General features: G+C 38.2%; 1 protein-coding gene across 1 annotated transcript in view; it reads left to right on the plus strand.

The window, feature by feature from the left end:
- The window catches only part of si:ch211-180f4.1 (uncharacterized protein LOC100144405 homolog), a 35,866-nt gene extending 15,528 nt beyond the window's left edge, over positions 1-20,338 (plus strand). The window contains exon 3 of the mRNA XM_051116829.1: positions 16,232-20,338. Coding sequence (XP_050972786.1) covers positions 16,326-18,560 — 2,235 coding nt within the window. The 5' untranslated portion in view covers positions 16,232-16,325 and the 3' untranslated portion in view covers positions 18,561-20,338. The remainder of the gene's footprint in view (positions 1-16,231) is intronic.
- Positions 20,339-23,343: the final 3,005 nt, after the last annotated feature.

Here is a 23,343-nt window from a genome sequence, read left to right on the forward strand (position 1 = left end):
AGAGGACCACGACACATGCGTGCTTTAAGGGTGTGTTCACACTTGTAGTCCGGTTCGTAAGGTTCCTAAGTTTCTATACATTTAGAAACTGGTTTGCTGCTTCATTTAGCTCACTGAAGCTAAAGATACAAAACAAAAGGCATAAGTTTGGATCCTGTTTGGATGCTTCCGAGCTGTGTGCGGGGCCGAGAGCACTCATTGTATGTGTGTACATGTGGTGGTATTTTTACCAGTTGTTAACTCACAAAAAGCTTATAAAATCTGTAAAGGAGTCCAAACAGTGGCAGGAATTCATCTGTTGCTCACAGAGATCTGTTTCAGTGGTTTGATGCCTGTACCGATCTGTAATGGGCAACAAGAACCAGGTGTGCTTTAGGTGTGTTTTCTTCAGTCGAAAAAAGAAATTAAGGTTTTTGAGGAAAACATTTTCGGATTTTTCTCCATACAGTGAACTTCAATGGGGATCAGCAGGTTTCAGTGCAGCTTCAAATGACTCAATCCCAGCTGAGAAATAAGGGTCTTATCTAGCAAAACGATCGGTCGTTTTCTATGGAAACACAGAAACACAAATTGATATACCTTTTAACTACAAATGCTCGTCTTCCAGTAGCTCTGTGATTTTGGTCATTTTGTCATTTTATTTATACATCACCATATAATTACAATGTTCGTTGTCCAAGGTGCTTTACACTCAAAGATAAAACGAAATACCAAACAAACAAAGAAAAGAACAATATAACCATAACACAGTTAAGAGCAACAAACAAACAAACAAACAAAAAAACACGTACATACACGTTATTTAAAGGCAAGAGAAAATAAGTAGTCTTTAAGTTTATGCTTAAGTGGGTGTGGATCTAATATGTTGTGGCAAGCTAATTTAAAGATTGGGACTGACTGCCTCAAATCCTCTACCACCCCTACGATTCAGTCTAGTTCTTGGCACTTTTAATTGAAAGTGATGTTCGTCTTCATGCGTTACGTAATCACGTTGGAAAGGTCATGCGCGGTTAGTTCTTCATCTGTGTATTTTGGTTCAAAAAGGTAAGGTGGGGCCAAAAACTCCATCTCATTTTCTCCTCCAACTTCAAAATCGTCCGACATCGTTGTTTCACCTTTTTTTGTAAAGGGAGTTTGACTTTCTTTGCACGTTCACTTTGTAAACACTAGGGATGAGACGATAAAAAATCGTTGCAACGCAAATCGAGAAATGATTCAGCATCGATTAGAGATTTTCCGAACGCATCGCAATTCTTTCTGAACTCGATTCTGAGCTTAGTTTTGAACAGCAGATCTGCTTTAGAAACAGCCGTGCTCTGCTTGTTTCCAAATCTTTACACGCACTTGAACCTAAAATGATCATTTATACAATTCGAAAAGGTAGAAACGAATTACAAGGGTGTTCACAGTGGGCTGTGTTTACAATAACCTCGCGTCATAAAAGCATTCTGAGCCGCCGTGAAATGACATGACTCAGCCACAAGTGCTCTTCAGCGCTCTTCTTCATGAGCATTTGAGTGTAGATAAAAACTAGATTAGAGCGCCATCTGCTGTTAAAATCTAAGCTCAGAATCGATTCCAAAGAGAATCGCGATGCATTCGGAAGATCTAAGAATCGATCCCTGAATCGATTTATCATCCCATCCCTAGTAAACACTGGGTCGGTGCTTCTGCATATGTCAGGTGTGACCTTTCCAATGTGATCACGTAATGCATCGAGCTAGTGCAAGATTTAAAAAGTATAGTTAAAGTATATATAAAGGTATACAAACTTTCATTTTTTTCAGAAAATGACTAATCTTTTTGGTAGATGAGACCCTTTTTCCTCGGCTGGGATCGTGTAGAGTCCTTTGAAACTGCAGTTTGGACCTTCAACCCATTGGCCACCACTGAAGTCCACTACATGTTTTCAGTTTTTTTGACTGAAGAAAGAAAGACGTGAACATCACATAGGGGTGAGTAAATTATCAGGAATTTTTTATTCTGGAAGTGAACGAATCCTTCAAGCATTCTGTTCTTTTCGGGGTCACATCTTATGATGTCCGGTTTTTGGTTTGTGTAGATGTCTTTGATCTGTGTTGCATTTATATAAAAGGTGAAAAGGTGGATCTCGGTCTGCTTGCTCGGTGCACAACAAAATCCAGATAGCAGAATTCATGCTTATTCAAATAAACTGCACTAACAGGGCAGAGTTTATTTTAATCGAACCAAACCTTCCAAGCGTACACATGCCCTAAAAGGCACTCTCACTTCAGTCCTGAACAACGCACAACCCCGTTTAGTACACGCTGGCGCTTGCCAGAGTCTGCTCGTGTTAGTTTTACAGCCTCAAATATTGCCAGAACTTAACTTTACTCTGTAATGTTTCATTAGAGACATTTAAACAGTGAGTCACAAGTCTATTTTTTCACTCAGCCCACTCTCCCAGCAACAGTTCCCTGTCCTTTTTTTTCTGACACCAATAAGTGTGTATTCACGGACAGTTGTGGGTGTATGTGGATGAGCTGTGTTCTAGGTCTTTACATTTAATGCTTAGTGTTTTTTCACCCCAGCAGTGTGGTGATAGGGCAAATAACTTAATGGGCCCTCCAATCGCATTTATTGGCATCAAAAAAGAAGGGTTTGAATTTTAAGTGTTTTTCTCTTGTGAGAATGCTTACGCTGGCGTTTCTTTGATTCAGTATGCATCCCATTTAATTTAAATGCGGCACTAGCTCCAGTGCACATTTTCAGCTTTTATTTGACTCTTTTCACAGCTTTGGATGCTACTATGATGAAATGTACACAACTGGCTCTCGTTCAATAAACTGAATTTTCTTAATCAAACAGGTTGTCTTAAAGGAATGGATCACCCAAATATAAAAAAAAGCTGAAAATGTACTCCGGGCCATCCAAGATGTAGATGAGTTTGTTTCTTCATCAAAACAGATTTAGCATTACGTCATTTGTTCACCAATGGATCCTCTGCAGTGAATGGGTGCCGTCAGAATGAGAGTCCAAAAAGCTGATAAAAACATCACAATAAGTAATCCACACCACTCCAGTCCATCAGTCTCATGAAGTGAAAAGCTGTGTGTTTGTAAGAAACAAATCTATTGTTGTAGGCAGCGCCGTTGTGCCACGGGCGTCCCGTGTTCGAATTCCTACTCGAGGACCTTTCTCGATCCCGCCCCCATCTCTCTCTCCCACTTCGCTTCCTGTCGCTTTTAATCTGTCCTGTCATAATAAACGCAAAATGCTGAAAAAATATATCTTTTTTTAAAAAAAAGAGAAGAAACAAATCATTAAATGGGTCATCAGATGCCCATTTTCCACAAGTTGATATGATTCTTTAGGGTCTTAATAAAAAGTCTCTGATATACTTTGGTTAAAATTTCTCAGTGGTTGTGTAAAACAACACCCTTTTACCTTGACAAAATCAGCTCTGCAAAAATCATCCCATTCTGAGGGGTTGTTCCTTTAAATGCAAATGAGCTCTGCTCGCCCCGCCCCTCTCTTCTCTCTGTGGAGTGACGAGCCTGTTTACTTTAGCCATGTTTAGCCGCTAAACTTGCTAACTAGCACATTATTAGGAAAGGTGATCGTAAAGATTCATAAAAAACCCCTTATACTCACTTCTGCTGTAAGTGAAGCTGGATCATGAATGATTTGTGTGAACATAGACGGATATATGTGGATCGGGAGGTGCATTCCCTTCACAAACAAACGTAATCCACTGCATCTTCAGCGGCTCAGATGTCGGGAGTAAATGACGACCACTGTGTTCATTATTACATCCAGCAACACAACACCTCAGTCGCTCAATCAGAGATATTCTTGTCTAACTTACACCCCTGCTCCAGCATCAGAACAATGGAGGTCGGACTGTTACAGCTGATCTGAGGTAAGACGCTCATGTCAATCAACTATGGTGGGAGTGGCCTCTGTCATGTGACGCCACAATGACAGGCATCTGAGAATGGCTCGATTTGAAAAAGGGGATATTATTTTTACAGATTCATTAAAAATCACTGCATGGATTTTTATCATTATAGGGTCGATTTGTACACACACTGACAACACACATTAATGTTCAAACAACATGAAAAAGTGAACTTTGCATCTGATGACCCCTTTAAGACATTTTTAACTTCAAACCATTGTTTATGACTAAAGTTCTTTCTCAAGCAAAAAAGTCGTCTCATGTGAATCAGGAGAGGAATATTCACAGATGAAGCAGTCCAAAACCATTTTAAACAAATATGTAGATGGATTTTGATGTGAAAGGACAACAGGGGATGGACTTTTTCACTGGAGGAAGCGTTATTATGGATTACAGACTGGTAATTTTGCCAGAATTATTAATGTTTTAAAGTATAAACTCCTTAATGATGGATTTGTTTCTTACAAACACACAGCTTTTCATTTCTCAAGACATCAACTGATGGACTGGAGTGGTGTGGATTACTTGTGGATTACTGTGATGTTTTTATCAGCTGTTTGGACTCTCATTCTGACGGCACCCATTCACTGCAGAGGATCCACTGGTGAACAACTAATGCTAAATTTCTCTGAATCAGTTGTGATGAAGAAATAAACTCATCTCCATCTTAGATATCCTGAGGGTAAGTACATTTTCAGCTGATTTTTTATTGTAGGGTGAACTTTACTCCATGTCACATTACATCAGTGTTTATTAGACATAGACTGTATTTATAGTAGTTAACAGGTTGTTCTGTGCTGGTTTCCACTTGAACTGTGATGTGTGGCTTGATATTGGTAATATATATTAGTGTGTGAGAACGTGATGAAGGGTTGGGAAGCAAATGAGGTCATGAGGTGTTGACAAATAGTGACGGCCCAGATGCATCTTTCCTTCACAGCAATTAACAGCTGCTTTTTTCCCATTTTTACCCAATAGCAAAAGGCAAGGATGAAAATTAAAGACCTGCCTGCAGTGCTCTCAATAATTAATAACCCAACCATGAATTTTTCATCGGCTCCAATACGTTTGCAGATGTGAGGGGCTGTGTTCAGGCATGGCAAATAAAAAGGAAAGGAAAGTGTACTAAAAGAGAGATCAGCCCCAAAGGGTTATCGGTTACACGCCCTCCTAATCTCCAATCAGCGCTCCACCACAGCACATCTTTGGGGAACAACACCATTGTCTTGTCCTCCACTGTTGTACTTGTCTCTGATGTATGTGTCTGTGTGTACATGTTCATTTCATTACATTTTAATGGGTTGCGTTCTGTGTACATTACAGAGTGTGAAATGTAGGGCACGTTGTAAATACAATTGTCAGGATGCTTGTTTGTTTCCCGCAAACATAATCGCTTTCAAAAGGCGAAGATATAGCTGGAGAACTTTTGCACCAGACTCGTGAACATCTGGCTGGATAATCTCTCTTAAATTACAATCTGAGCCAGTCGTTCATTGCACTTTGCTTGGTCACTGAGCTGAGTGACACAACTTTTATAATAAACACAGTGAATCAAACAACATCTGTCCCACAATATAGCGCTCAAGTGCAGTTTTTTCAGTTATTTTTCAGTTGCATCATGAGGACTTTGGCACATGATATGCAGACACATGCAATTCAGAGTATTTGTTGTAGAACTAAACAACACACAAACACTGTAGTGATTTTTATGTGCTGTTTTAAGTATGTTTTTATTTTGTTTATTCAGAATGCAAAGCTACTTAATTTAATATTGAATAATTATTTATTCATTTATTGAATAATATTTGGCTGGTTAATATAATATAGATTTGGCTGGTCAGTTTTGGCAGTGGTAGATGCGGTAACTAAAAAAATATCATGTGCATTTTTATAGAAACATTTAGCATTATTGCCTGTTTGGTTAATAATAATAGTTAATAATAATAATAATAAATAATATATATTTGAACTGAATATGTGATATATAATAGGTGAATATATAATTATATATATTACATAATGAATATTCACTATATCTATCTATCTCTCTCTCTCTCTCTCTCTCTCTCTCTCTCTATATATATACACATTTTTCTATAATATTTTAAACAAATATTTAAATATAATATTTAAAAAATTAATATTTGTATAATTATATATAATATCATATAATATATATATATATATATATATATATATATATAGTATAATATAATTATATATATACATTTTATATCAATATAATATTGAAATTAAAATATTAAAAAATTAGTATATTAAATAAAATAATTATATATATATATATATATATATAATCATGAATATTAACTATTAATATCAACTCTCTCTCTCTCTCTCTATATATATATATATATATTGAAATTAAAATATATATTTAAATATTATGTTTATATAATATATTTGTAGCTTTATATATATATATATATACACACACACATTTTATATATAATATTTAAATATATATTTCTATTTAAACATAATCATGAATATTAATTATTAATATCAACTATATATGTATGTTGTTTATTTATATATATATATATATATATACACACACACTGTATATTATTTTTACTTTATTTTATTTGAACTCAATAATATTAATAGAGATTATCTTCAATTTCTATACACTGTCTATAATAATATAAAGTGCGTTTTTTGTAAAAACATTTAGTATTATTGTTTGTGTTTAGTTAATAATTATACATGTTATCTCTTGTAACTGAATAGTTGATATATATATTTAAATAAAATTATGAATATTAACTAATTTTTTACTTTATTTGATTTTATAAAACATAACTACTGAAGTGCAGTGTTTCTTTTTATTTCTTTTTTATTTTTTTTGCAAACAAGTCTATCTTTCTTATCTGGACAGTACCCACAGTTTAAAGTTCTGAGGGTAAATTTCCTATCTATTTCAGTTTTTTTCATCTTCTTTTCCTTTAGGGTGTTATTCAACTGTGTATTATATTCCATATTCCAAGTCGCTCAGGTAATTCCCTCATTCTCTCTGTCTCTCACTGTATCTGTATGTCCCATCACACACATATGCAGTAGGAAGCCCCGAGGGTTGGTCCTTTTTGCTTCTTCCTGTCAGGTTGCCATGGCATCAGGCAAGGTGGCCCCATTTCCTGCCGCGCAGAGGGGCCGGGGGGGTTACGTCCAGAGCGACCGTCCCAGTGTCTAATGCGATCAGACAGGCGTGCGGGGTAATGTCACACGCTACAGCCACACACACACACAGAAACCTCCGGCACCTCTCACACACTCACATACTCCACCTTTCCTCGTCGTGAAGGTGATCGGATCTCTGCGGCAGCAGGATGGGCGGAAGCAAGATGGCTGCTGCTTCAGATGATCTGTCTTCAGTCTGTTGAAGGATCAGTGCTTACATACACTCCTAAAAATCAAAGCTTCTTTAATGGAATCTTTGCTTACATGAAGAACCTTTACATTTTATGGAACCTTTCCATTGCACAATGGATTTTTAGATTTTTAATATGTTCTTTGCACTAAGAAAATAAGGATCTTTTAAGAACTGTTCACTGCAAGGTTCTTCGAAGAATCAAAAATGGGTCTTAAATGGCAAAACAATGAAAACCCCCTTTAGGAACTTTTATACTGTAGGCAATATAGACAGCAGAGAAAATGAGAATTTGGCATCTGATTTTTTGTAGCATTTCGGAGAAGATCACAACAACCATACCGAGCTGTGCCACGTAAGTCAGAGACGTCAATATGATCTTGATATTTCTTATCAAAAAGATTAAAATCTGAACCGCTAGTTCTGTACTCTCACTCTCTGTCAATAGCTGTCTTTTTGTCTTTTTCTCCCAAGATTTTTTTTCCCAGTAGCTCTTAAAATGCACGAGTTGGCAGAATGAGAGTTCGCACACGGGGAACAGAGAAACTCTCTACATTAGCCTTAGGCAAGAAATATACACAGAAATGCTAACGTGGATGTAAATGCTTGGCCAACGCATTGCTGGCATAATAATGGCCTCTTCTGACAGTACAGAAGTACTTGTTTTCTCAGCTGTGTTGTTACTGTTAACTTAATATTAAAAATCATTTTTAGTAATTAAAATAAAGCTACAACAACTTGCTAAAATATAAAAAGCTCAATGTGTTAAAATACTAAAAATACTAGTGCTGTTAATTGCTTAAAAAAAATTAACTAATTAATTCGCAATTATTCCTGATTAATGCCACGTAACGTTAACTGGACCTCACGTCATATTGACACATTAATACGAAATAACATACATTTAAAATTTTGTTAGGTAATGAACGTATCAGGGCTGAACAACCACCATGTAGAACAGGGCAGGACTGGGACAAAGTTTCAGGCCGGTGAAATTCATCCAGGCCATCACATACACCCACAACACATTCTGAAACCACGGAAAAACATCCATTTTCCTTTTCAGTCTCTTAATTTTCCATGATCTCTCTGCATCTCACTTAGTGTGTGTCATCTCACTGATTTTCTTGTACCTGTCCCTTTTCCCATCAGCCATCTACTGTTATGAACAGAACTGTCTCCACCTTGTTGCAAAACAACCACCTCATTGTATTCTGTTTACAATAACGTAACTTTATTTTAGTTCAGTTTAAAGGATCACATTATGACCATGTGTTGTTTTATGTTACAATTACTTAAATACTATAGATTTAATAAAACCATGGTTCATTTATGGTTACGATGGTTTAACTATAGTAACCATGGTTTTTGGTTTTATTTTTTGTAAGGGTTGTGTTATTATCTGCTCTAGCTCCCTTTTATGAATCGATCTCTTATAACGTTTGTTTGCTAAATTACTACTGTGACTTTACAGTAGATAATAATGATGTCCTTTTGCATACAGTATTTTGAGTGATGATAGTAATTAATTTAGTTTAGTTTACAGTAGCTATTATTAATCCTCTGGCTACTGCTAAGAGTTGCTAGCACTTAACAGCAGCCTATTTACAGACGAAACTGACCTGCACTTGAAGTCCTGGTCAATAGTTTTGTCTCTCAGATCCACTTCATTCTTGAGTTGCATTGATAGAAACCATTTGGCAGAGACGCAGAGTCGAATCACACAACCGATTCATGATTTAGAGACTGAAACTAAAGTAACGAGCCTGTTTTGAAAATGTAAGTAGTAGAAAGTACAGATATGTGTGTAAAAATGTAAGGAGTAAAAGTAAAAAGTAGTCAAAAAAAAAAAAAATAGTGAAGTAAAGTACTGATACCCGAAAAATCTACTTAAGTACAGTAACAAAGTATCTGCACTTAGTTATTTCCCATCTCTGTACGACATCAACGGTTCAATACACACTTGTGAATTGCATTTTTCTGATTTTGCATCTAAATAATTTCCTTGTTTTATTTCTCTCTGTATTTGCTGTGTGTGCCCGCGATTTCACCTGCTGAGATGAGGAAACGCTTCCCCTTTATATTTGAAAAAGCAACACACGCAGAGCATCTTCTCCTAACCTTCTAATGACGTGCAATGATAAGCCTTTCTAAACCTGTTGTCCAACAAAAGAGAACATTATAACTTATTTTTACTTCACAGCATCAGTCGAGTGTTTGAAATAACTTCCTTATGTGATCTGATGTGGATTCTTATCACAGAATGAGGCAGACAATAAATTCTATACTGTATGTCGATTAGCAGTGGCTTACAAATATACTTAATCATTATGAAAATACATGAAATGGTTTGAAGAACACAGGTAAACCATATATTATTGCAGATGAGTGTTTATTGTCTTTACATTTCATCATTCAAAACGTTTAACGCCTTTGTCCATATTAGAGAAGCTGGAACGGAAGGTCATCAGCGATACTACTTTGACACATGTGTGGATTTTCTGCACGAGGGCGCCCTCTGGCGTCCAGTATGAATGAAACCCATCCTATTTTGCGTAAAAATCGAAAAAACAATACCTCTCTAAAAAGAAGAATTAAGCAGACATATACTAAACCACGCTTTTTCTAGTGTACAGAGGTTTAGGGGAGTACTTTGTTCATTTGTTGCAAAAAAAAAAAAAAAAAAAAACACTGATGTGGCAAGATATCAGAACCGAACCAAAAACTGTAGTTAAAAACCAAGGTACGTATTGAACCGTGGACTAATTGTATTGTTGCATCCCTACTATTCATCCTTATAATTACACAAATGTCTCGATAAAAATACCTACCAATTGATAAAAATGACTTGAGATAACGCAAGGCTGCGTTTTCCCCGTGGCTAGCGTATGTTTTCAGCTGTTCTCAATGGGGGCGCCAGGATTTTTAAAATGCCAGGAGTGTCCCGAGTGCTGAGAGTCTTTTTCCTGCTGAGCGTTCAGGTTTTTTTTTTCTCGCCGCCCAGAGTTGAAGACTGTCAGCTAACCAATCAGAGTGGAGGAAGGGCGGGACTAATTCTTGTACTATGACCGAACAACATTGGAGATGTTAATATTGCTTGTCTCCAAGTATTTATGTCTTTACCAGATGGAAATGCTCGGATACCATATTATTGTTATGAAAAATAATGCTTGGAGAAACACTTCATTCACAACATGTCTGCCACATTACTGAATCCTTTTTCATATCTGCAACCACAGCACCTCAACGAAAAAAAAAGCTGCGCTCTCAAGCACTCGCGGCAGAAACGTTTCGAAACAGCGATGACGTAACGGAGCCTCTTTTGCTGAAATCACACGACTTACCGTTTTTATTGGCATTTTGATAAGTGCTCCGAAACAAATGATTCACAAATGATTGAAGCTTCATAAAGCAGTTTCAGAAGCAGCATCACTAGTAGACAGGAGCTGCATGACTGGAAATAGCTGACAAGACAAGATGTCTGTTCAAGACGGCTACCAGATGGACTGACTCATATTGGTATTAGAAAGTTTTCACTTTTAAATGCTTCCCAGATCAACATAATTTAGTGGATAATGGGTATGATGATATTGTGGCAAGCAAAAGTGAGATTTCATTAATATCACTAAATGTGCACACGTTTGCACCACACGTTACTAAACACAGGACAAACGCCAGAGAATACCCTGGTAAAAAAAACAGTATATGCTGGTTAGGTAGGTTTTAATGCAGGTTTATTCTGGTCATGTTGCTGGTCAAGGACCAGCTGAAACCAGCATCAAAACCTACCTAACCAGCATATACTGGTTTTTTCCACAGGGTGAATCATGATCCAATAGGTCTGTGATCCTTGATTATATTATAAAACTCTGACCTTTGCAGTGATATAAAGTTGGTAAAGATTAATAATGTTTTGACAGTAGAATATGTGTAATAAATGTAAACAGACTCTGTAACAAAATGATGGAGCTGCTTTCATATGTTTGTGTCGTTAAACCAAGTGTTTATTGTTCAGAAAGCTGCCATAAACATGTTTATAGGATCTAACTTGCTCAGCATGATTCTCACGAGAGTAGTTTGACCTGAAAGAGAAAAAGAACGCGGTTTATGCTAATGTAAGCTATATACCTGCGCTGTGTTACGAACTGTTGCGTTTGCATTCACACGCGGGGCAACGTTTCACGGTATTTTGTCCCATAAGGGACTTCAAGATCTCAAATGCCATTGTGATTCCCAATAGTGTGTGGAAGTGGCTGTAGCGTTGTTAAGATCTGATCTTTCCTTCCTGAACCGTTCGACAACAACCTAATGCGAGAGATTGCACGCTCGATGTGAAATGTTTTGGACCTTTATGCCCAAATACGTTGTGACAGCGCAAGACTTTGAGGTACATCAGACGTTCGAGGCTCTTTGCAGCAAAGCAGGACACACCCCATCCGTCTGACTGTCCCCTCCCCCGTCTCATCTCGCCCCTCTTCAACACCTCTCAGGGGAGTTAATTTGTGTTCGACGCATGGAAAGATCAGAGTGTGGAGGGGGGTGATCGAGGGTGGGTAATTTTTTCCCCATCTTGTTTTCATTTCCAGTGCCGGTGCCGCCTGAGCGCCGTGTCCGTGTTCAGTCTTTGTTCTGAGGTTTTGGAACAGGCCTTTCGCTGCGCGCGAGAACGCTTTACACAGGCCGAGCAGATTAAAAGACCCCGAGACTCAGCGGAATAGGCGGCTCGTGTCTGTGTGAAAGAGTTGGATTGGCTTGTTTTAGCAGCACCACACGTGGGTTTGTCTGTCGCCGCCAGCTATTGAAAACACACAGTCTGAAGTCAGTGGTTCATGACATTAACTGATGAAAAGCATCTTCATATTACGAAAAGTATTATGGTTTTTACCATGTTTCTGAACTTCTTAGAGTGTAAATAACACGGTATATAAATATGGGCGCCTAAACCTACATGGTATTTGTCAAAGTATAGGACACTGTGGTATTATCTTTATGGTAAATACCATAGCACTTTTTTGGTGTTGTGAAAGAGCCCTTATGAAAATCAAAATTTGATGGGGATGTACTCGAAAATATAACGCAATTATAACCTATCTATCTATCTCTATACACTACCAGTTAACAGTAAGATTTTTAATGGTTTTTTTAAGAAGTCTCTTCTGCTCACCATGCCTTCATTTATTTGATCCAAACTACAGTAACATCTTGAAATATTTTTACTATTTAAAATCACTGTTTTACAACTGAATATATTCTCAAACGTAATTTACTCCTGTGATTTCAAAGCTGATTTTTCAGCATCATTACTCCAGTCACATGATCCTTCAGAAATCATTCTAATATTCTTATTTGCTGTTAAAAAAACAGCAAAAATTTGCTGCTATGTTGAAAACAGCTAAGTAGAATTATTTTAGGTTTCTTTGATAAATAGAAAGTTCATAACAGCATTTATCTGAAATAAAAATCATTTGTAACATTATAAATGTCTTTATCATCACTTTTGATCAATTTAAAGCCTTATCCTTGATAAATAAAAGTATTAATTCCAAGCTTTTGAATGGTGTAGTGTATAATGTTACAAAAGATTTTTATTTTTAGACAAATGCTGATCTTTGGATCTTTCTATTCATCAAAAAATCCAGAAAAAATGTACTCACCTGTTTTAAATATTGATAATAATAATAATAATAATAATAATAAAGTATGTTTCTTGAACTTGCAAATGCATCAGAATATTAGAATGATTTGTGAAGGATCATGTGACACTGAAGACTGGAGTAATGATGCTGAAAATTCAGCTTTGATCACAGGAATAAATTACATTTGAACAGATATTCACATAGAAAACAGATATTTTAAATGGTACAGATATTTCACAATATTACTGTTTTTGCTGTACTTTGGATCAAAAAATACAGGCTCGGTGAGCAGAAGAGACTTGTTTAAAAACATTAAAAGTCTTACTGTTCAAAAACATTTGACTGGTAATGCAGTCAAATGTTATATATATATATTATGAAATGTATGAAAAGCCGCAATTCCTTATGTATTATTCAATATATTGTAATATATTTTCAATATACATTAATAATTTAATATATTGATTGTTAATATGTAGGGGAAATATGTGTAAGGGTTCATTACCACAGTTTCACCGCAGTACGTTTTTGTTCAGGTCAGATGAGCAGTTAGTGAAACAGATGTTCAGTATGGAATCAAGCACACAAAACCCCTGTCCTCTTAGTGTTTTATTTTGCATATGACATAACAGAAAGGGAAGTTGCGCTTCATTGCATCACTGGGTCTATTCTAATGCGCAGCCAGGATGTGTGGTTTGTGAGAGACAAAACTTTGTTGCTCTCTGTGATGTGCTTTGAACAAAGTTGTTGTTACACATGGAGCACGATATAAGTGTCACTTTCCATCTGCTCAGTATTCTGTCATTTATCAGCTTTTATTTGAAATGTCATATATCAGTGGTTCTCAGCTGTTTTTGCTTCTCAACCCAGATATTAGATTGGGTGTCAGGCGGTGACCCAACATAGAATGTATTAATATTACAGTGAGCCAATAATTCACCACACAAAACTGATTAGTCTCAGTTACAGTTTAAGTACAAAATTCACACACACCTTGCAGAATCTGCGAAATGTTAATTATTTTACCAAAATAAGAGGGATCATACAAAATGCATGTTATTTTTTATTTAGTTCTTATGTGAATAAGATATTTCACATAAACACAAGAGAAAATAATAGATTAATTCATGAAAATTACCCAGTTCAAGTTTTCATACACTTGATTTTTAACACTGTGTTGTTCCTGAATGATCCACAGCTGTGTTTTTTGTTTAGTGATAGTTGTTCATGAGTCCCTTGTTTGTCCTGAACAGTTAAACTGCTGCTGTTCTTCAGAAAAATCCTTCAAATTTTTCCAGCATTTTTGTGTATTTGAACCCTTTCCAACAATGACTGTATGATTTTGAGATGCATCTTTTCACACTGAGAACAACTGAGGGACTCATATGCAACTATTACAGAAGATTCAAACACTCACTGATGCTCCAGAAGGAAACACGATGCATTAAGAGCTGGGGGTGAAAACTTTTTTAATTAACTTCTGAAGGGCAGTACTAAATGGAAAAAAAAAAAGAAAAGATATTTAGGCAAATTAAATTATAATTAAAACATACACACCATTCTGTTCAAAAGTTTACACCCCTCGCTCTTAAATCACAGCTGTGGATCATTCAGGAACAACAGCATTAAGAATCAAGCGTATGTAAACTTTTGAACGGGGTCATTTTCATATACTATATGTAAACGTCTTTTATGTGAAATATCTTATTCAGGTCAACACTAAATAAAAAATAACATGCATTTTGTATAATCCCTCTTATTTTGGTAAAATAATTTACATTTTGCAGATTCTGTAATGTGTATGTAAACTTTTGACTTTACTGTATATTTAGTTTTTTGGCACATCATGTCCATATAGCTTCCACCAAGACATGAATTTACATTTATGTTTTTGATTCTGATTGCATGAACTGAACTGAGTGAATCTGTTCATGCATTCCTCGGGACTCGAGCCCATGACATTTTTGTTGCTTTGCTATTTGAACTATGACGACACTACAAGTTACAGATGTACTGGTGTTAACATATTGTAGAGTTTGATCGAAAACACAGCCTTAATACGTCTATTTATTTGTCTGTCCTAACTATACACAGTTAGTGTATATGGCAAGTTGTTTGTCTTTGTTCCCAACAGTGCAAAATTGTGACCTACCAGTTGAGAACCACCTTCAAGAATCTTCTAAAGTCAGTAATGCCGTTTGTTCTAATTAATTCTGATGATCTTCATCTTCAATTACGGATTTGTGAAAACATATGGTAGCACTTTTAGATTTTTGTAGTTTAGTGTCTGTGTGAGTCATGCTGTAAGACCTATTAGCGGCTCACAGTCTTCGGTGCTTCTCTCGCACCTCCTGCCAGTTAAATTCAGCTCATTAGCACCGAGCGGCAATCAGGGGAGCGATGCATTACAGGCCCTGGCGTAGTGGGAGATCAAACGGCAGTCCATGACTAAAAGCTCCCGTTTGAACTCGGGGTATATCTCTTTTTTTATGACACTGAAATAAGATGAGGACAGACGGCACTGTGCATTCTTGTACGTAGGTTGTTTTCACTCCAAATGCCTTGAAGATTGAATATGTGTCGGGTGGTGCTACGGCAAATTCGAAAGTAGCCAAAATGCTTGAGGCCAAAATAGGCTCCTGAGATCTCAAATGCCTCTGGCCTGGAGATATTTTATCCGCCGGATGTGTGATAAAGTGCTGGGAATCTGTTTTATTGCATTGGTGTTCATTTTGCCTTTCCTCCTGTACAGTTACAGCCCCTCTGAGAGCTGTTACACTCAACGGTTACAAGATCGTGCAATTCTTCCAGGCGCACTTACATTTACGGGAGGACGGTATTGAGACGTACGGTGCAGCACACTCAGGCTTTGATGTGTGGCTCCTTTCATGTGTTTGTCGGAGCCAGCGCTTGGCAGGTGTATTTTTGCATGCAGGCCGAAACGATCCCGCATACTCGCTAACAATTGCTCCCTGTTTGACTAGAATGAGAGATGACTGAATAATCAATTATCAGCAGGATCTCTGCGCACTGGCAAGGGAGCGAAGTGTAGAATATTAAAAATGTCAATTTGGGATATTTAGTGATTGCATAAAAAGATGCTTTGATTTGTTTGTGTGATCTTAATGAGAGCAGAAATTGCAGTCTTTATGTTTAATATTCCTTCTGCAAGTGATGCTAATAAATATCGCATCTAAAGTTGGCGTTAATGCCATTTGCACTCGGCTGACATCATCTGCCATAATCTGCATGATTTATATGTCTTCCTTCTTTTTCATTTTGCAGGGCTGGATGAGAAACTTCCTGTCTTCCATTTCGTAGAAATCTTCCCTCCAACTGTCAGCTACCTACTGGGCGCAGCACTCTAGAGATCCTCAATATGGAGAGAACTGCCATTTCCACTTCACTGCTCGCAGTCTGTTTCGTTTTGGCTGCGTGTCGCTGTTCCCTTGCGGCTCCCTTCTGCCCTGCCCAGTGTGTCTGCGAGACCCGCCCATGGTACACGCCTCAGTCGGTCTACCATCAAGCCAAGACTGTTGACTGCAACGAACTCCATTTGAGCAAAATCCCATGGAATATTTCAGTTGATACTCAGGTGCTGCTTCTTCAGAGCAACAATATCTCCAGGGTAACCTCAGAACTCCAGAGCTTGGTAAACCTCACGGAACTAGATCTCTCCCAGAACCACTTCACGCAAATCCAGGACGTTGGCTTGAGCAACCTAACCCAACTGGTCACCCTTTACCTTGAGGAAAACCAAATCAAAGAGCTGCCTGATATGAGTCTAAAAGATCTAGTCAACTTAGAGGAGCTTTATATTAATCACAATCAAATATCGTCTATCGGTCCTAATGCATTTTCAGGCTTGGGGAACCTGTTGAGGCTTCACCTCAACTCCAATAAGCTTCTGGCGATAGACAGCCACTGGTTCGAGTCCCTCCCCAACCTCGAGATCCTAATGATAGGGGAGAATCCCATTCTTGGACTGCAAGATATGAACTTCCACCCCCTCTCTAAATTGCACAGTCTGGTTCTCGCAGGAATGGGGCTCAGGGAAATCCCCGAGGGTGCGTTCCAGGGATTAGACTATCTCGAGAGCCTCTCGTTCTTCGATAACAAGCTCACGGCTGTGCCAAAGAAAGCCTTGAGTGTTCTACCGAGCCTCAAGTTTCTCGACCTTAACAAGAATCCCATTGTGCGTATACAGGAGGGTGACTTCCGAGACTTTCCCCACTTGGAGGAGCTCAGTCTGAACAACATGGAGGAACTTGTGGCGGTCGAGAAAGGTGCGTTCTCTAACTTACCGCAAATGGCCAAATTGGAGCTCTACAACAACCCTCACCTGTTTTTCATCGACCGGGGCGCTTTCCTGAAAATGCGTGCCTTGCGCACTTTACTCATCCACAATAACGACCTCATGCTTCTGCCCCATGAGATTTTGTCCTCTTTCCCCAATCTGGATGAAATCAGTCTTCACGGCAACCCACTCAGGTGCGATTGTCTCGCCAACTGGGGGCCCGTCCTGGGCAACCAATCGAGCCTCAAAGTTTTGGAGCCCCAAATAACTCTTTGTGCCTCCCCGCCACATCTTGTCGGCCAGTCCCTTCAGGATGTGGTGTCTGCAAGTTGGAATGGGGCAAGCAATACCTGCCTGCCTCTAATTTCTCAGCACGCCTTCCCTCTGCAGCTCAACGTCACCTTAGGACAGCTTCTGACGCTCAACTGCTGGGCCGTGGCAGATCCGGCGCCTCAGTTTTACTGGGTGACACCCACCGGTGACAAAGTCACTTCCGAAGCTGTTTCACCAGCCTCGAATGAGGGAGGAGGAATCCCGAAGAAGCACCGGATGCAAGACCAAGGTGCTCTGGAGATCCCGCGTGTCGAACCTGAGGATGCTGGTCTCTACACTTGCGTCGCTTGGAATGCAGAGGGAGCCGACACCCGTAGCGTCTCTGTTTACGTGGATAGGAGCAACTGGCATGGTGCACACCCCACTGGAGGTCATCAAGGGGTGGTGAACGCCACTGGATCCTTGGTAATCCTTGCAAAAATTGTCCATGCTCAGTCTGTGGTGCTCGAGTGGAAGGTGCACCCATCCGCCGCCTCTTCTAACCATGAGGTGTCCCAACCCAAGTGGCTCAGCGCAACGGTTAAAATCGACAACCCGCAAATCAGCTACACGGCGACGGTCCCCGTAGACGTTCAGGAGTACAACCTCACGCACCTCCTGCCCTCCACGGAGTACCAAGTTTGCCTGACCATGGCTGGCACCGAGCAGACCCAGCACTCCTGTATCAACGTGACCACCAAAGGAGCCAGCTTTGCCGTGGAGATGGTTGCCCAGCCGACCAGCGTAGCTCTGGCGGCGGTCATGGGCTCCATGTTCGCCATCTGCATCATGGCTCTCTTGGTGTTCTACATGGGACGGCGCATGAAGCAGAAATCTTGCCACCACTCTCTTAAGAAATACATGCAGCACACCACTTCCATTCCTCTGAACGAACTCTACCCACCGCTTATTAACCTCTGGGAGAACGAGACGGAAAAAGAGAAAGAGGGCACCGCTGACCCTCAGAACTCACAGATAGACACCTCAAAAACGTACATGTGGTAGCTGCACAACGGAAAGTAGATAGAAGAGACATTTAAACAGCATATGTACTGTGTTGTACATAAATGACAAGTATGTATTATTGATTTGTCATTGTGAAAGATATATGTATTTTTAGATCGTACCCTTCGATGCCAAGCACACTTGGTTGCAGTTGTGATTTGTTAGACATCCAACAGACGTGGGCAGCAGAACACATTCTATGCTTTTGCATTGCATTGTATTTTCTCAGACTAACTCAACGTTAAGCATGCCAATGTGTTATTAACATTTTTCATTCTATATCAGCACTAAGCAAGCGAATACACTAACACAGATCAACACTATTAATATCGCCTCACGCATATCAAACGCAGTCAGTTTTTGCATGGAATTTTTGCATGATATTTTGGTGCTAACGGGGAGTTTTTTCCTAGTTTTCTCGCTACTAAAAACACACAGGCGTGAGAAGGTGACATACGCGTGCGCGTCGCTCTCATTTGTCTTCGGCTCGTCACATTTTATCACCTGCGTTGTAATGAAAATAAAACCTGAACCAAACCTGCCAGGTGCTACCAAGTTGCTGTTACTGCAGACTAATTAGCTGTCATATGTAATTAATATCTGGAACACAACTGCGCAGCTGTGCTTATTTATTCTTGCATTGTTAAACAACTATTTATTGAAGAGTGTGTGAAAATGGCTGTTTATTAGCACTGACTGAAAATGTATTTCACATTTGATAGAAAAAGAAATCATTAGACTATAACGATCGTGCATCATTCAGCACTGCTAACAACGATGGGGCCGTTCTGCGCTTCGCACCTCATCACGCGCTTGGCGTTTTGATTACCGAGAGATTGCTTCAGTTCTCAGTTAAACATGCTGCCAAACTCAATATTCACACAATTCAGTCTTATATTAGGTAACAAGTGTGTGTGTGTGGAGAATGAGAATTGCATTGAGCGGGAATTAAAAAAGAATCAATGTTGTTTTTCTCCTCGCATAGATTAATTAACCTTTCAGATATTTCATTCGTTTTTAAAGGTTTTGACATGTTTAAACCTGTGATTTTTGTGCATAATCCTGCATCATATTAATACGAATGTTATGCAAGAAACATGCTCATGTATTGTTCTGTTACATCAGCAAATGACATCTATCCAGATATTGATGAATATAACCAAATTAAATGATATATCAAAAGTGTTCTTTAAGGGTTTACCTTTACAGGTGCACTCAGTAATTTTGCCTCATTAAAAACGTTGCAACCCTAAATAGACAGCTCTTATTTTTGCAAAACATTGCATTCAATAGAGACTCTTCCAGTCATACTGGTAGCTTAATAAAAGATGTTGTATTTCAAATGGACATCACATGAGCAGATGTACCTGTTTTCTTCTACTCGCTCACAGGATTCATTTATTGTTAATGGCTGCATTTCTCAATACCTGAAAACATTAGGGTTAGCATGATGCTGCATTCACACTGCTAAATGTCAGTGTACTGTAAATGCAGGAAGAGCAACAGAAACAAACGAAAAAAAAATTACTGGGTGCACTTTTGCTATGTATTATTTGAACCAAAGATGAGACACATTTTCAATAGTTCTCTCATCACTGTCATCAGTCAGTGAGATGTCATGGTATTTTTAGCTCTGAAGGACAGTGAGGGGAAATACCTATTATATACCGTATGTTAACACTTCTTCATTTTTGTGCGTGTAAGTGTTGTTTTTTTTTTTGCTATTGTATGCTTATTTTTCATTTTGTGTTTTAGTTTCTAATTTAAAGGGATAGAAATGCACTCAAGTTCGTACAGACCACATCTAGAATTGACATGTGAGCAGTCAGTTCTAATGTTCCGTGTTGTTCATACTCACGTCACAGGTTTTTAAGATGTTCTTTCATCACTGACTGTAAATCACATTGTGTGTTATGATCGGCAGAAGAGCAGAGGAAACGTCACCTTAGATTAAGCATTAAATGTATCACTACAGCTCTGCCCTCTAGTGGCGGAGGACACTAATGACGTCTTACACGATTTACTGTATCTCAGTGAATAGCAGGGTATTTTGTAATAGAGGAATATTATTGTTATATTTCAATTAAGTCAACAATAATGGTTTTACACTGTTAAGACGTGTTGTGACGTCCGTGCGCAGTAGTTCAGGAGAAATGACTGTCTGAAGAAACATTTGAGAGAAATAAACACAATATCACTACAAATATACATCTTCTCTTTATTGTTTCCCCTTGATTACAGCAGATATCTAAAACAGCGCTTTGCTTGTTCTCTTTTAGATTTTGAGAACCTGAGAAGTTTCAGCCTTCAAGCAAAAAGAGACTAGATCACAAAATATAACACAGAGTACAATATATCTATGTATAATGTAATATGCATAACATTGTTTAATAAGTTCAGTGGAAATATGAACAAATTTCAGTTTCACCAGAGATACATGTTACCCTAGCATAACATGATGAACCATACGTTTGTTCATAAAACTGGTTTTAAACTTGTCAAAATAACAGTAACCTACAGTTAGAAGTTCTAAATCAAGACAGAAAATCCTGGAATGTGTGAAACAAACCCAATTACACTTTGATCTATTGAGAAGCATTCTTTCAAGGGTTTATAAGTATTGAAAGTGTTTTTATTGTCTTCTGCAACTCTTTCTGAAATATAAAATCAGTTCTATTCTATTCGATTCTATACTGTAGAGTAGCTAACTGAAACATACACAGCATTACAGAACCACACAAACCGGCTTGAATAAAATATAGGGTATGACATTTAATCAATTTTCAAACACAGAATATAATGTTCAATTGGTTGTGCATCTGCAGTGTTTCATTTTAAAATGATCAGAAAATTAACATGAAGCACAAGTGTGTCAGTGTTCTGACCAAAGGTATAGAAATGATAAAGGACGCTATAGAGACAGGCTCCTACCATTATTCAGCGACTACTAAATTGTCTCTAGCAGCAATAATGTTGACAATTAAATATATGTGTATGTAACCATTGCTTTTGTAATTTCGGCCGCATCTGAAATAGGCCGTACCACTGATTTTACCTGAGAAGTTATAGAAATACCCTAGAAAACTGCACATTTAAGGATGTACATTTAATACATGGGTGGAGTAAAAACACAAGGTAGCCAAAGTGTTTAAAACATGTGCTCAGTTCAGCTGAATGATCAAATTTAACTTTGTTGTTATGCTGTTTTTGCTTTTTTTAGATTGACTATCACTCTGTATAAACTCAGATTCAACAATAATTCTTAAATATTTATTACAATATGATAAATGTAACACTTCAGTATGAGATGACTGGATGCTTTCAACTGATTTTCGTACTGTCACCAACTGAACTGCTGTGGTCAAACTAACTGAAACATAGTGAACTAAATTACAAACTCGATCATAATACCAACCGTTCCGACTGATTCGTGAGTTTGATGAACCAAGCGCTCGAATCGGATCTCGGAATGCGAATCATTTGATTCAGATCGGGACTTCGGACCCCGGATCGGGAATCATTTGAGTCATTTTGGGACTTGTGACGTGAATCTTTTGATTCAGATCAGAACCTTGGAGCGGGTTTGCGAATCATCATCGCGCTTCGGCCCCGATCTAAAATGATGGTTCGCAAAATTATTATGATCGGGACTACGAAACGCAGTTCGGGGGATTCGTTTGATTTAAATCGGAACATTGGAGCGGGTTCGCGAATCATTTGATTTAGATCGGAACTCCTCGTATTGAGCATCATTTGATTCAGATCGGGACTTCTGAGCGGGTTCGCGAATCATATCGTGAATTGAGTGATTCGCGATCCGCGCTTCGGTCAAAACCATTTGTTTAACTGTACTAACCTTAAGCGGACACATGGGTTGAATATAGAAACACGGTTTGGGCTGCTTTAGGATTAACTGGTTCCATATACTTGTCTAGATCAACTTTGAATGAAGAAAAGAGAGGTTTAGAGCCAGAGCTTTTGTTTATGTAGTCTATGTGAAATTTGTAGGAAACATAAATGTAGTTATACTTTACTATATTCTCTGTCAAGTAGCGTAGTCAAACAATCTAAAAAAAAACTTCTTTAAAACAGAAAGAAAGGTCACTTACAAAATGAGATTGGGTACACTGCCAAAATTTAATTCAATTCAAATTTATTTGTATAGCACCTTTCACCATACATATCGTTGCAAATGTAGCGGACACCTGACGCATCCAGGACCAACATCAAATAAGGACAAACACCAGTAGTGCCTTTTCTTGGGTGTTTACTGCAAGCATAAAATGGGCAGCTTTACAACAAATGTCTTTGTTCTTGTTTCACAATCTCTCTTCAGAATGTTTCACGCAGACTCATATTACACGCTTTGTTTTCTTCACAGTATCTTAAATTGTTCCACTTAATAAAATGCGTACCAAATATGCATATTTTTATATAGAATTAATAAGATTTACAAATACTGAGGATTAATAGAACAATAATAAAACAAAATGAACTATAACTCATACCTGCAAGCATAAAATGGGCAGCTTTACAACAAATGTCTTTGTTCTTGTTTCACAATCTGTAAATACATCATTTAGTTAGTACATTGTCCCATATTCAAATATGCAGGCAACTTACAATACTAGAGCCACAATTCACAGGTTCAGTTTCTTCTCTGTAACCATATAGTCATGAACTACATTACCCAAAATGCACCGCGGATTACTGGCGCGCCTTTTACTCTGCACAGATGGATTAACCACTAACGTTATCACAACGAGATGAAATAGAACTCAAA

Source organism: Labeo rohita, chromosome 8 (genome assembly GCF_022985175.1).
Source record: "Labeo rohita strain BAU-BD-2019 chromosome 8, IGBB_LRoh.1.0, whole genome shotgun sequence".
Lineage (NCBI taxonomy): Eukaryota > Metazoa > Chordata > Actinopteri > Cypriniformes > Cyprinidae > Labeo > Labeo rohita.